Here is a 14468-nt window from a genome sequence, read left to right on the forward strand (position 1 = left end):
GGCCGCCAGGACACCGGGAAAAATCCCAAACCTGACCCTTGTCGGTACTCCCCCTGCCCGACCGCTCCTCCCGACGTGTTAAATTTATGCACTCGGGGGAGGACGTTGGGTGGGGGGCCCCTGCAGGGGGAGCGCTAGGGGACGCGGCAGGTGGGGGCACCTGCAGGGCCCCTGGGATGGGAGCCCCAGTGGACCCTTCACCACCCAATCCAACCTAGGCGGCAACCCTAATTGGCATTGTGTATTAGTTTCAGCGACCAGGCCAGAAAAATGCTGGCCAGATGACAATAGTCTACCAAATGCATCCCAATGTAAATTGTTCGACTTGCTCTTTAATCTGGGGGCTGTGTTCCAATTACTTTGGCCATTGGGGATCTTCTTTTTGATTAAATGTAAACAGATGACAATAGTTCCCAACCTGTTTTCTGCCAATTTCTATACAAATGTAGGTTTTTTTTTGTGTTTGTTTTTATTTGTTCTCTTTTTCTATTAGCACATTATTACTAACACAAACACGCTACAGCCCTGAAGTGCAGGTAATGAAGTGGTTAAAACTGCAGTTATGTTAGTGGGGGTAGGGATTGATATAAGTTTTGCTGATTGTTTAAGCACTGAGTGTTCTTTTCGCTATGGCAACGCTATTTCTGCTCTATGGGTGCTTCAGTCTGTACAGTAAACACTCCAGGCTACAAGCTGCTGCCACAGGCTCACGATAAACAAGGAAGGGGAAATATTTCTGCCCAATAGAATCGCGCGTTTTTTTATGCCAGTAAGGAGAATTATGTCAGGACCAATAAGCATGTACTTTACTTCCCCAGCAAGGGAGTTAGGAAATTACTGCTGCAGCTTCGCAGAGAAACCTTTCTATTGCTCTCTCAGCTGACAGCCCAAGCTTACAGTAAGAGATGGGATATGACGCTTCCCCCCGCAGTGCATTGTGGGATGTTACAGACACAGACTAGTCTTTCCAGTTCATAGCGAGCTGGTGTATAGGGGACAGTAGACATATTGCTGGGAACTGCATTGTAAGTAATTGACATGCATGTTTCTTCTCTCTAATATACAACTGACCTTCATGGGATTGAAGCCTAGGCTATTCAGATGTAATAGGGTCATGTTATACAGCATATCATCTTATTTCTGGCAGTAGGCTTTAGAAAGAGTACCCATACTGTAGGATTGCCTGCCCAGCAATGTTCAGGTTGAGTTGATTCAGCAATGTTGCATTTTACCCTGTGCACGAATGTGACAGTTTTGTTATGTTAATAACAATATATAATCTTATAGATGCATTAAATCTGCTACCATGGCAAGTTGTGCTGTAGCATTGTACTGATTGGCATTGGCTCCTTCATACCTGTACAATGTCATTAGTGGGGTGTAGGGTGACCAGATCACTTGAAAATTCAGGGAGACATCTAAACTGTTTGCAGTTTAATTTAAATACAACAAACGCTGCCCTGGACCATGGATTTATTAGACGTGTCCCTGAATTTGCAAGTGGTCGGGTCACCTTAACAGGAATGATTGTGCGGATATCATTTAATAGCTGTGAGTTGGAGGCACAGGTGCAAGGAGTGTATCGGGCATCATGGTCTTAATTTGCTGATAAATTGTACAGGAGTTTATTTCCATATGAGCAATACTCAGTTAAAGGGACAGGTGATCGGTTTCCTTAGCAAAGGAAATGTGTGCAGCTGTTACTTAGCAACAGGTATTTAAGGAGTGGGCTTTGAGCTTGAGCCCCTCCCTTTTTTATTCCCGAGATGCTGTTTGTAAACCTGTTATTAACGCAGGAGTCTGGGCACCTAATGAGTATGTATGTTGGGTAGCGTGGAACTAAATTAGCAGGTTTCTAAAATATTAAAGTTGGCGTTATTGACATTTTTCTTTTCAGTCAATCACTGAAAAGAATTTCTGGAATGTATGCATAACATATGATATTATTCAGGTCTGTTAAACTAAACACCAGCTTACATTGATACACCCCTGATAATTTTTTTGTTCTGTGCCATTTTTTTAATGTACAACACGTTGTTATGGTGGCCATACACGTTACAATTACGATTAGAAAGATCATTCGTACCCTCCACTAACGTTCGGAGCTGAATCATCAGATATGCAGGTAGAAACAAAAGTATTCTACCCCTATCTGATGATTCAGCCCTAAGGCTGGGGCACATGGGGAGATCCCTGTGTCGCCCGCGGTTAAATTTGGATTACAGTGGGTGACAAATCTCCCCTGTATCCATCAGCAATAGTCTCCCCATGTGCCTCCAGTCTAAACATTTGCCGGTGCTCTGGCGCCATCAAAGGCACCTGATTTTCCATCCGCGCTGATCGATGAGACGAACAATATCCTCGCCTCATCTCCCACCTGAGCAGAAATTGACATCATACTTTATTAGTTGTAGCCTGAATTCTAATTTATTTTCAATAAACCTGTTTCTGAAGGGTTTGGAAAGAGGTTGGTTGTGTCAGTTGACGGTAAAGGTGTAAGGAGTGTCAAGTGGGGAGGTATAGAAATTTCAGATTTATTTTGTTTCCTTTGATGAGAAAGTCTACATATTTATTTAGCAATGTCCTAGTAAAAGAGTCAGGTGGCTGAGCAATGCACAAATCACAATATTACACTTCCTAGAGTAATATTGTAATTTGGATCTCCATACCTTAAATCTGCTAAAAAATCATTTAGATATTAAATAAACCCAATAGAACTGTTCTGCCCCCAATAAAGATTAAATTATATCTTAGTTGGGATTGAGTACAAGGTACTGTTTTATTATTACAGAGAAAAATAATTTTTTTGCTTGTAATGGATTTTATGGGAGACGCCATTCTGTAATTTGGAACTTTTTGGATAACGGGTTTCCGGATAACGGATCCCATACTTATCATAAGTTTCCAGATAAGGGATCCCATACCTGTACATTAAAGGGAGACAATGTAAAAAATTGGTAAACCTGCCAAAGTTCTAAGGTAGAAAATTCCTAAGTAGATTATGCACCTGCTTGTTTCGAAAAAGAATAATTCCTACTAGATGATTCCTTCGCTGTTGTTCCTAGCCTGAAATACATGCACGCTGGAAAATAAAATTTGGATAGCTTACTGAGTAAAGATGCAGTCTGTAGCTCTCTGTAAATGTTTCTCATTTATCCGGCTGTTGTAAAATGGTAAAAGCCATAGTTCAGCAGCAGTAATTGCTGATGACTGATGTAAAGCATCAGAAAGAAAGCAGAAAGTGATGAATAAATAACAGGGAGGGTAGAACAAGTAAGAACATTGGCATACACTGGCAGGGCACTTTACTGATATCCCTTTATGGCATGCTGTTTAGTTTCCTCTAATTCTGTTCATTCTAGTGATACATAAATAGCTGTGGAAAATATGTCACCAAGCTGAATATTTTCTCATTCTTGGAACTGTAAAGCTTAAAAGAAGTAAGCAAATGCTAATAGCAGCATTTGTACATTTGTAAAGGGAATAAATGGCTGAAGCATCGACCAGCTACTGTTCACTAGCTAGGAAGGCATTTAACCATTTTACCATTGAACAAACAGGCAAATATATATTTCTGCAATTAAACACTAGGAGGAGCTTTAATAAGGGAAGGCATCTAAAAAAAAATCTTAATACAGACTGCATTTAAACACAGCATTTTTAGGTAAACAAATGCAGACTGCCATCATACAAATAAGACAATCGCCGATCCCCACGTTCCAAGCCATTGTCCCATTCACTGACATTATTACCCCTATGTATCATCATCCCATCTTCTGACATCATCCGCCCTGCACCATGACATCACTGTCCAGCATTGCCAAGAAAAAAGTTCCAGACCTAGGTGGAGCAGCAAAGTTAAAGAATAAGTGCAAGAATAATTGGCAGATGGCTGTCAACTGGAACTCTCCCTAGCTTGTTTGTCTTTCAAAAATGCAAGCTTGAGATCGACAAGGGCCTCAATGTGCACGTGTTTGATCTACAGTATGTGCCCCTTTGGTCTGTAGCACTTGCATTAATGGGAAGGAATATTAAGTCTCATTATGTTTAAACTATTTTTTTTTATATATAATTGTTCGATAAAGGGGTTGCTGGATCCTTGTTACTTATATAGTACGGGAATGAGATCCATTATCCGGAAAACCTGTTATCCAGGAAGTTCAGAATCATGGGAATGCCATCTCCCATAGACTCTATTAAAAGCAAATAATTCTAATTTTTAAAAATGATTTCTTTTTTCTCTGTAATAATAAAATTATACCTTGTGCTTGATTCCAGCTAAGATATAATTAATCCTTATTGGATGCAGAACACTCTTATTGGGTTGATTTAATTTTTTGGTATTGAGATCCAGATGGATAATGGGTTCCATACCTGTCCAATGCTTTTCATCTCTGTGATTTATCAACCTTATATTATGGCCAAATTGAGCATTAGTTGAAAAATGTTTCTCTCTGTCATGGAATATGTAGGAATATAAAATCTAAAACATCTCCCACATACAGGAGGCATTATATTTAATAGCTCAGGAAAGCCTGGTTTGTAGGTATTATATATGGTAGACATGTAATAATATAAAGCAAAAGTAAATAACTAAGTTAAAAATGAAGTTATAAAAGTGTGTGTTGCAGTTAGATATTAATTCATGCTGAGATAAATGGGTGACAGTATGTTTAAACAGGAATATACTGCTAAACCATAACTAACAAATGGATCTGGGCCTGATTTGGCCACCGGACACACGGTCAAATTACTGTAGATTGATTCGATCATTGGCCCTTAGCCTCATGATTGGATCATTCACCGGGCCTAGAGAGGCCTATCAGACTAGGACCACATCAATATGCCGATGCAGCCATCGTCCTAACAGGATTTTTAAACCTGCCCAATTGATATCTGGACTCGGTGTGCCACATACACGGGCCAATAAGCTGCCTACTACTAGTGTGGAGGGATGGAGTTAGCAGCTTTTATTGGCCTGTGTATAGCAACCTTAAGAAACTAAATTAACACTGAATATTCTGCCTCTGCTAAGCTTTCTTACTCTCAGGCCAGTTGGACCGCCAAAATCCTGGTGTCAAAATGTCCTATTAGTTGCTTAAATACAATGGGGAAAAGGATTAACAGATGGAGAAAGCTAATGCATGTTACTGAGCGATACCACCCTGATAATGGCAGAATTCAGAATATGCCTCACTTTAAGAAACTACTACAGTATATATTATTTTTTGAAGCTGTATATTTTAAGAGTATCAACTTAATGTGTTATGGTTCCTGTATTATTCTTATTTAAAAAAGTATATCTTTTTTTTTCTTAGAAATTCCAGCTTCTGATTACACTTAATCAAGATGTCAAGTAGAGGGGGTAAAAAGAAGACAACAAAGACCACGCGGTCTGCAAAGGCCGGGGTTATATTTCCAGTTGGGAGAATGCTGCGTTACATAAAGAAAGGGCACCCAAAATACAGAATTGGAGTTGGTGCACCAGTATATATGGCAGCTGTACTGGAATATCTAACTGGTAAGCACTGTTAGTACAAACTGCATACTTTCTGACAAGCTATGAAATTAGCAGAAAATATTTACCAAAAGAGTAAATACATTATTATTCACATAGTGGGGGCTCATGTACTACAGGGTGCAAAATACAAATAATGAGCACAATCTGTCATGTTTTTTGCACTTTGCATCCTGCCCTGCAGATAACAGAATTGCTGCAGGTCCGTATGCTTTTTCTGGGGACAGAGATCTGCATTCACTGCATGAATACAGCACTGTCTGCATTTGGCAGCATTTTATTCATGAGGTTCATGCAGGGAAGGCACTTAGACATTCCCCCTCCCATCTAGGGAGCAACAGCGGGGAGCTTTTGCATGAATTTGGACTTGGTCTTCATTTCTTATTACTTAGTAGTTTTTTTAGTTATTTTACGTTTTGTTTAGCAACTTTGCAGTTTGGAGTTTCAGCAGCTATCGGGTTGCTAGGGTCCAAAATACCTTAGCAACCAGGTAGCAGTTTAAATGAGAGGATGGCAAATGAATATGAGAGGACGGTAGGGCGGTAAATGAAGGAGAGGGCTTGAATATACAAATAGTTATAAAAAGTAACACTAACAATTAAACTGTAGCCTCACAGAGCAATAGTTTTTTGGCTGCTGGGGTCAGTGACCCCAATTTGAAAGCTGCAAAGAGTTAGAAGAAAAGGGCAAATACATAAAAAAACTATAAGAAATGAATATTGAAGACCAATTGAAAAGTTGCTTAGAATAGGCAATTCTATAACATACGAAAAGTTAACTTAAGGGTGAACAACCCCTTTAATGCTCTTGCACTAAATTATCTCTAATGTTTTGATCATATATATATCGGTAAATACACCTAGATAAAACACCATTTGAAACTATAAAAAAATATCTGTACAGGTACATTAAATAATTAGGATGTAATAGGCTACAGAAACATGGATGTAAATTGGTTGTGTATATATATTGGCATATAGAAAAAAATCAGCAGATTATAATGTTTTTAGCTCTTACACAGGAAGATAAATAAGTCAGGTGCAAAGCGTGGTTCTCTACTAAACTCAAGAGGCCAAGGTACAGTGCAGGCAGATCTTTATTACAGGATATATGGCACTATGGTTTATGATTTAACACGGGCTATCTTTGTAGTACTATTCACATACTTGTGCTTTACCTTAAGAAGTGACATGATTTGCTGAAATATTTATCTGGTTCTTTTTTTTTTTTACTTCTGGGTGTAGATTCTACAATCCCTTTAATCCCACCTAGTGGGTTAAAACATATACTCTTGTTATGTGGAAAAACAAATACTTAAAGGGGTTGTTTGCCTTTAAGTTAACATTTAGTATGTTAAATGGCTAATTCTAAGTAACTTTTCAATTGGTCTTCATCATTTTGTTTATTTGTTATAGTTTTTTTTTTTCATTATTTGCCTTCTTCTTCTGACTCTTTCCAACTTTCAAATGTGGGTAACTGACCCCATCAGCCAAAATCTACTGCTGAATAGAAATATAAGCAATAGAAAGTAACAATAACAATACAATTGTATTGTTATTGTTACTTTTTATTATTTATATTTCTCTCCTATTCATATTCCAACCTCTCATTTAAACCACTCCCTAGTCGCCAAGATAATTTGAACCGTAGCAACCAGATAGCTGTCGAAATGTCAAACTGGAGGGCTGCTGAAACTAACTGAAACAATTAAAAAATCCACAAATAATAAAAAAAATGAAGACCAATTGCAAATTGTTTCAATATAACTCTCTACACCAAACTAAAAGTTAATTCAAAGATGAACAACCCCTTTAATTGTTTAGAGAGGTATTTTCTATATTAACCAAAATAGATATTGTAGAACACTTGTTTTAGCACAGGGTCATTGTTTTTACAGTTAGTAACCACGTATAGCAATACACACAGGTGTTTGTACATGTAGTTTTGTGCAGTGAATTTTGTGCATTTCACTGTACAACAACTCAGGATATAATGTTTCAATCTGCCCTATAGGTCTGTACCATCAGGATAGTGGATGCCATTCACTCTCTTGGGTATAAGGCAAACCAGATAAGTTATATAACATAAAAACTGATGCACACATTAAGGGGGACATTTACTAATGTGTAATTTTTTTTGGTTTGGGTTTATGGCACCAAAGCAAAACGGCCATAAATTAGAAAGAAAAAATATGCCATCTGAAACCTGTCGAGATCATGTAGAAGTCAATGGCAACCCTGGTTGCTAGGGTTTTACCTATGGAATGATTTGAATGAGAAGCTAGAATTTAAATAGTAGAGGCCTGAATATAAAGAAGTCATTAAAAAGTCACAATAACAATAAAATTGTAGCCTCATAGAGCAATAGATTTATGACTGCCAGGGTCAATAACCCCCATTTGAAAGCTGGACAGAGTCAGAAGAGCAAGGTAAATAATTCAAAAACTATAACAAATTAAAACCAATTGAACAACTCCTTTAAACAAAGGATGCAATTCCTTCATCTACTACGGCCACAAACAGAGTTCTGCATTCTGTTCCATATCCTCAACCAGCACCATACATAACCACAGTGTTTGCTCTCACTTTGACACTGTGCAAGCCACACAGATGACCGTCCCATCCAGCAGGCAAAGATAGTCTAAGAGCAATTTCAGACTTGCCTGCTATTACAGCTTGTTGGTCCAAAGCACACTGTTCCGTTACTTTTCCTTCCATTAACTGCCTGTGTGTGTTTCACCTTCCTTGTTATACATGGTGGCGAGTTTTTTCCTTTCCGTTTTTTATGTCAATTACATTTTTGTCCCCCGATTTCTAAATCCTGCATCTCTACAAGTTTTAGGTGGCGAGGTTTGTAATTTTTCACAATTCACAAAAAGAAAAAAAACCCAGATAATTGTAAAAAAACACCTCTCCAAATTGAATAATAAGTCCCAAGCTAAAAAATTTTGTTTAATTTAGTTTTTTGCTTCTGTCAGCGGAAATTTTGGAATTGGCTGGAAATGCAGCGAGAGACAACAAAAAGAGTCGAGTAACACCACGACATATACTTCTTGCAGTAGCGAATGATGAAGAATTAAATCAGGTACATAGAATGTTGCTAATTAGAATTTCTAAAGCTGGATATGTGCCAGTTTGTATTATTGTACCAGATTTGATCAGCAAAAACATGGCCAACTGGCAGCCTTATTCATATGTATACAGTCATGGCTTAGTCTGGAAATGTCTTGTTATTTTTAGTAGGGATTTAACCAATCATTTCTTGGGCTAATTTGTCAAATCAGTGCATATGAACTATTCATGTAGACCAAACTGAATAAATATCCAAGCAGACTTTATGTAAGCCACCCTTGCAGATATCCAGGAAAAGCATGTAAAGAGTAAAGTTTCAGTGAGTCACGTCATAACAGAAATTACATTAATTGGTGCATAGTGATGTAATTTCTTATAATTACTTACTAAAAATTGGGTTTTATAATAAATAATGTATCCTCTGTTAAAATATGAGGATATTAGAAGTCAGTTTGGAGTTCCATGACCTGTATAAAAGCATCCGGCCTTAACTCTGACCCCAACAACTCCCACCCCCAGGCCAGGGTCTGTTCAGAAGTAAAGGATCAGCAGAGGGATGATTATGGGGTGAATAGCTCTTTAGCTGCACATTTTTTGTTAACTATCTATATGGCAAAGATCTATTAATGTGAACTGTTAGATTTGTGAATGTTGTACATAGGTAAACAACCCCTTTAACTCTCTTGAATTCTTCATTACAATATCATTTTAGCTATTGAAAGGGGTCACAATAGCAAGTGGTGGTGTTTTACCTAATATTCATCCAGAACTCCTGGCAAAGAAACGTGGATCCAAAGGAAAGCTGGAAGCCATCATTACTCCACCACCAGCTAAAAAGTCAAAGACAACATCACCTAAAAAGACATTGGCAAAGAAACCTGGAGCCAAGAAAGGAGTTAGAAAATCTAAGGTATATCAAATATGTGGGCAGGAGGGAGGATGCAGGTAATATGTCAAAACATGTAAGATGAAAACAATTATGCAGACTAAAAAGACACTGCATAATGAGGAAATGATTGAGAACAAAATAGCTGATAATTAACTTTTGAAATCAAATGACCTAAGTAAGGGTGAAGACACACAGAGCTGCTATTAGCAGCTACTTGTCACTGCTACCTAAATAAACAATGCTAATCATTTACTGCTAACTGTCTTTACATGTGTTTTAGCAGAGGCAATTCTTAGTATTGTCTATGGCAGGGTATTTTCTGTTGTTTAGTAGCCGTGACAAGTAGCTGCTACTAAGTAGCTCTGTGTGTCTTCACCCTTAGGGCTCTGGCACACTGGGAGATTAGTCGCCCGCGACAAATCTCCCTGTTCACGTGCGACTAATCTCCCCGGATTGCCATCCCACCGGCGAAAATGTAATTTGCCGGTGGGATGGCACACTCTGTGCAGGCGATTTCGGCAAATCGCCGATAATGCCTCACGAGGCAACTTCGGCGATTTTCTGAAATCACCTGCGCAGCGTGTGCCATCCCACCAGCGACTTACATTTTCGCCGGTCGGAATGGTAGTTCGGGGAGATTAGTCGCCCGTGACAAGGGAGATTTGTCGCGGGCGACTAATCTCCCCATGTGCCAGAGCCCTTAAGGGATGGACAATAATATATTATTGTATGAGCCTATTTTAACTGAACCAAGGGATAAGCTATTGTGGGTTGCACTGACTGAGATTGAATTATAACAGCAAGCTAATATTTAGTTCTGATCCCAGTTTAGAATCACCATCTATGGGCAGCTACAGCACTTGATAATACATTTCCTATTTAGATGTGATAAACTTGGTGTCTTTGTGTTTAGAAAAAACAGGGAGACGTCAGCAAATCAGCAAGTGCAGATAGCACAACAGATGGCACACCTTCTGATGGATTCACTGTTCTTTCCACCAAAAGTCTTTTCCTCGGACAGAAGGTATGTTTTATATTATCAGCTTCCCTTATCTGACAGGAAATGACTAGGTACAGTTTGTAGAATAAAGGTTAAACAATCACTATTTAGTGCTGTGCACATACATTTCCAGCACTTATGGGCTCATTTATCAATTTTCGAATTTGTGAATTTGTGAGTTTACAAACCCAAAAACAACTCCAAAAATGTGAAAATCTCGAACTGAAAATATGGCTTGACTTTGCCTAGGGTAACTCCCATTGACTTCTATATAAACTTGCAAGCTTTTAGATAGCAAAGTTTCAAATTTAAGTTTTCGGGTTTTTCACACTTAATAAATAACAGACATTTGAGTTTTTGATCCTTAATTCAAATTCGAGGTTTTGTAGCGCAAAGCGAAAAAAATTCAAATTCGAATGTTGATAAATCACCCCCTTTTTTTTTTTTTTATAAAAGTCAACTGTTTCAAAATGTTTTCTACAAATTGTGTTTATTAATCTTTGTCTTTTAGTTTAGTTTATACTGTCTAATGGTTTCTTTGTGAGTTCAACCTAACATTTTTTTTCAGCTGCAACCAAAATATTTATGCTTTATGAGTCTAAGATTTCAGCAATGCATTACTGACAAGCATGGTTGTGTTATTTGTAGAAGAGAAAATTTAGGTTGACAAAGCACATGCATAAATCAGCTGTATGGTTATGGGATCCATTATCCAGAAGTTATCCACAAAGTTCAGAATTACAGAAAAGCAATCTCCCATAGACTCCATTATAAGCAAATAATTCTAATTTTTGAAAAAGATTTTTTTTCCCTCTAATAATAAAACAGTACCTTGCACTTGATTCTAAGATGTAATTAATCCTTATTGGAGTCAAAAGATTCCTATTGGGTTTATTTAATATTTAAACGATTTTTAGTAGATTTAAGGGGTGCAGATCCAAATTATGGAAAGATCCCTTATCCGGGAAAACCCCAGGTCCCAAGCATTCTGGAAAATAGGTCCCATACCTGTATCTCAGAAACTATGAGACAACATAAAACCTGCTTGTGTAAAAGAATTATTATCCACTACAGTTTACTTGGTATTTATAATACAGCATGTGCCCCTTTAAAACTTAAAGGAGAAGGAAAGGCAAAGTCACTTGGTGGTGCCAAAATGTTAGGCACCCCCAAGTGACTTAGATTGCTTACCTTGTACCCCGGGCTGGTGCCCCTGTTAGGAGAGAACAGCACCAGCCCGGGCTAGCTGCAGCGAATGCTTCCTCCTTCCGTCTTCTGTCGCGTGCGCACGCGCAGTACAGTGAATAGTGGAACTTTAACAGAGAAGTCGGCTTTCTACTCTACTGCTCATGCACCTGTCTTTAGTCCTTCCAAAAGCGAAGGAGGAAGCGCTGCGCTACAGCTACCCCGGGCTGGTGCTGTTTTCTCCTAACAGGGGCACCAGCCCGGGGTAAAAGGTAAGCAATTTAAGTCACTTGGGGGTGCCTAACATTTTGGCACCCCCAAGTGACTTAGCCTTTCCTTGTCATTTAAATGCAACTTTTAAGTCATAGCTTTTTTTTTTTTGTTTCACTTTTGTTTCCATTTTCTTGCAACAAATAACAGTATTAAATTATTACTGTATGGTCACAATATTGTACAATTTCAAATAATGTAAACAAATAATATATATTATCCTGGCTTAAAAAATGATGGTGATGAAATTTGTGTTTGCACATCTGAAGCTTTAATATATAAATATAAATTATTACATAAAGATTTATTATATATCAGATTACAGTACAGGTACGGGACTTATTAGCCGGAAACTCATTACCCAGAAGTTACGGGAAGGCCATTTGTTATAGACTCCATTCTGATTAACTTTTTCTCTATAGTAATAAAGCAGTACCTTGTACTTGAACCAGATAGGATGCAATTAACCTTTACAGGAGGGAAAACAATCCTGTTGGGTTTAATTAATGTTTTAATTATTTTTTTAGTAGACAAAGTATGGAGATTCAATTTACAAAAAGCCCAAGGTCCAGAGCATTCTGGATAATGGATCCCATACCTGTACATGTATAGGATACCTTGTCTGGAAACCCATTATCTAGAAAGCTCTATATTACAGGAAGGCCATCTCCTATAGAGTCCTTTGTAAAAAAATATTTCACTTTTCTTTTCCTTGGTTTCCTTTTTCTCTGTAATAATAAAACAGTACCTGCACTTGATCCTATCTAAGATATAATGAATCCTTATTGGTGGCAAAGCAATCCTATTGGGTTTATATAATGTTTAAATGTTTTTTAGCAGCCTTAATGTATGGGGATCCAAATTACAGAATGATACCTTATCCAGAAACCCCCAGGTACTGTCATGATTTTAAGGTGTATTTTTTCTTTCTAAATTACACTGTTTACATAGCAAGTAATTCTCTCTATCATTTAAAGTTGTATTTTTGAACCAACAAAAGTATTTTTTAGTTGTAATATTGGTGTGTAGGCGCCATCTCAGTGCATTGTGCCTGAGTCTGAGCTTTCAGAAGGAGCCAGCACTACACATTAGAACTGCTTTCAGGTAACCTATTGTTTCTCCTACTCCCATGTAACTGGAGAAGTCTTGCTATTCTTACTATTGGATGCTACTCTGATACCTACTGGGAGCTGCTATCTTGCTCCCTTCCCATTGTTCTGCTGATTGGCTGCTGGGAGGGGGGGTATCACTCCAACTTACAGCGCAGCAGTAAAGTGTGACTGAAGTTTATCAGAGCACAGGCCGTGGCACCCTGGGAAATGAATAATATGGCTAGCCCCATGTGAAATTTCAAAATTAAACATTAAAAAAAATCTGTTTGTGGTTTTGAAAAATGGATTTCAATGCAGGATTCTGCTGGAGAAGCTCTATTAACCGATTGTGAAAAAAAACACATGTTTTCCCATGACAGTATTCCTTTAAGCATTTACCAGTACATACCTGGTTATTTGTTAATATAGGACCAGTGTCCATATTGCAGTACTTGAATTTTAGTTAATCCTATCAAATACCTGATATGGACAGAAGTCTTAATTTGGCTGTATTATATTACACTTATATCCTGCCTGGCCAAAGGTTCAGGTATGGGACCTGTTATCCAGAATTCTCAGGACCTGGAGCTTTCAGGTAAGGGGTCTTTACGTAATTTGGATTGCCATACTAAAAGATAGTGTTTAATAAGGATTCATTATATCTTAGTTTGGATCAAGTACAAGGTACTGAGAAAAACACTTACATTAAACTGATCATATATATACTGTATATATGAAGTTAAACCCTTTGTAAAGTGTGTTAATGCCCAAAGATGAGCTGTGAAGAAGATGATGAGCTGTTAAGTGGACCAATAAAATAGCCTTGCTTAAATTTTTGTTCTGCGCAAATAGATGGGATTAGGCTCATGTACAAAAGTAATACTGCCAACCTGCTGGCCATGTAATACTATAGATCTTAAATGTATATTTAAAAAAAAAAAAAGTTTCTTTATATGCATAATTTAAATAAAATGTATTTTTCTAAAAATGAATCACAACTCTGTTTGCTAAGATGTCACTTTAATTTAAGCCATTACTTTCTACATCAGCCTAACATTCAATGTAATTCCTTTTAAATTATATTTTCATTTTTGAATGAGCAGAAAGGTCATTTGGTTCCAGGTCAGTGAGAAAATTCAGTCCTCTCGGTCCCAACATATCTCCTGACATTGTGCTGCCTTTGCAATTTTAAACATAAACATAACAAAGGCCTAAAGTATGTTGTGTGTATTCTGCATAAAGTTGCTGTAGGAATGCCTTTATACGTCACCCTTATGTCTCCTTATGAGCTTACCTTTGCTCCTGTTTTATCAGATATTGCTGTCGCCCCCTGCTGGTATTTGAGACACATGCAGGCACCTACTGCTTATTACAATTGTGTAAGTGCCCTTTAGGGCTTCTTTATGACACTACAAGCAGGGGTACAGACACAGCACCTGACAGG

General features: G+C 37.9%; 1 protein-coding gene across 2 annotated transcripts in view; it reads left to right on the forward strand.

The window, feature by feature from the left end:
• The first annotated feature begins 861 nt into the window (after positions 1-861).
• macroh2a1 (macroH2A.1 histone) overlaps positions 862-14468 on the forward strand; it is a 36174-nt gene continuing 22567 nt past the window's right edge. The window contains exons 1-5 of one of the 2 annotated variants that reach the window (XM_012958366.3): positions 862-1025; positions 5319-5521; positions 8496-8602; positions 9302-9499; positions 10392-10502. In XM_012958366.3, the coding sequence (XP_012813820.1) occupies positions 5350-5521; positions 8496-8602; positions 9302-9499; positions 10392-10502 (588 nt within the window). In that variant the 5' untranslated portion in view covers positions 862-1025; positions 5319-5349. 2 annotated transcript variants of the gene reach the window in all.

The sequence above is a fragment of the Xenopus tropicalis genome, chromosome 3, assembly GCF_000004195.4.
Source record: "Xenopus tropicalis strain Nigerian chromosome 3, UCB_Xtro_10.0, whole genome shotgun sequence".
Taxonomy (NCBI): domain Eukaryota; kingdom Metazoa; phylum Chordata; class Amphibia; order Anura; family Pipidae; genus Xenopus; species Xenopus tropicalis.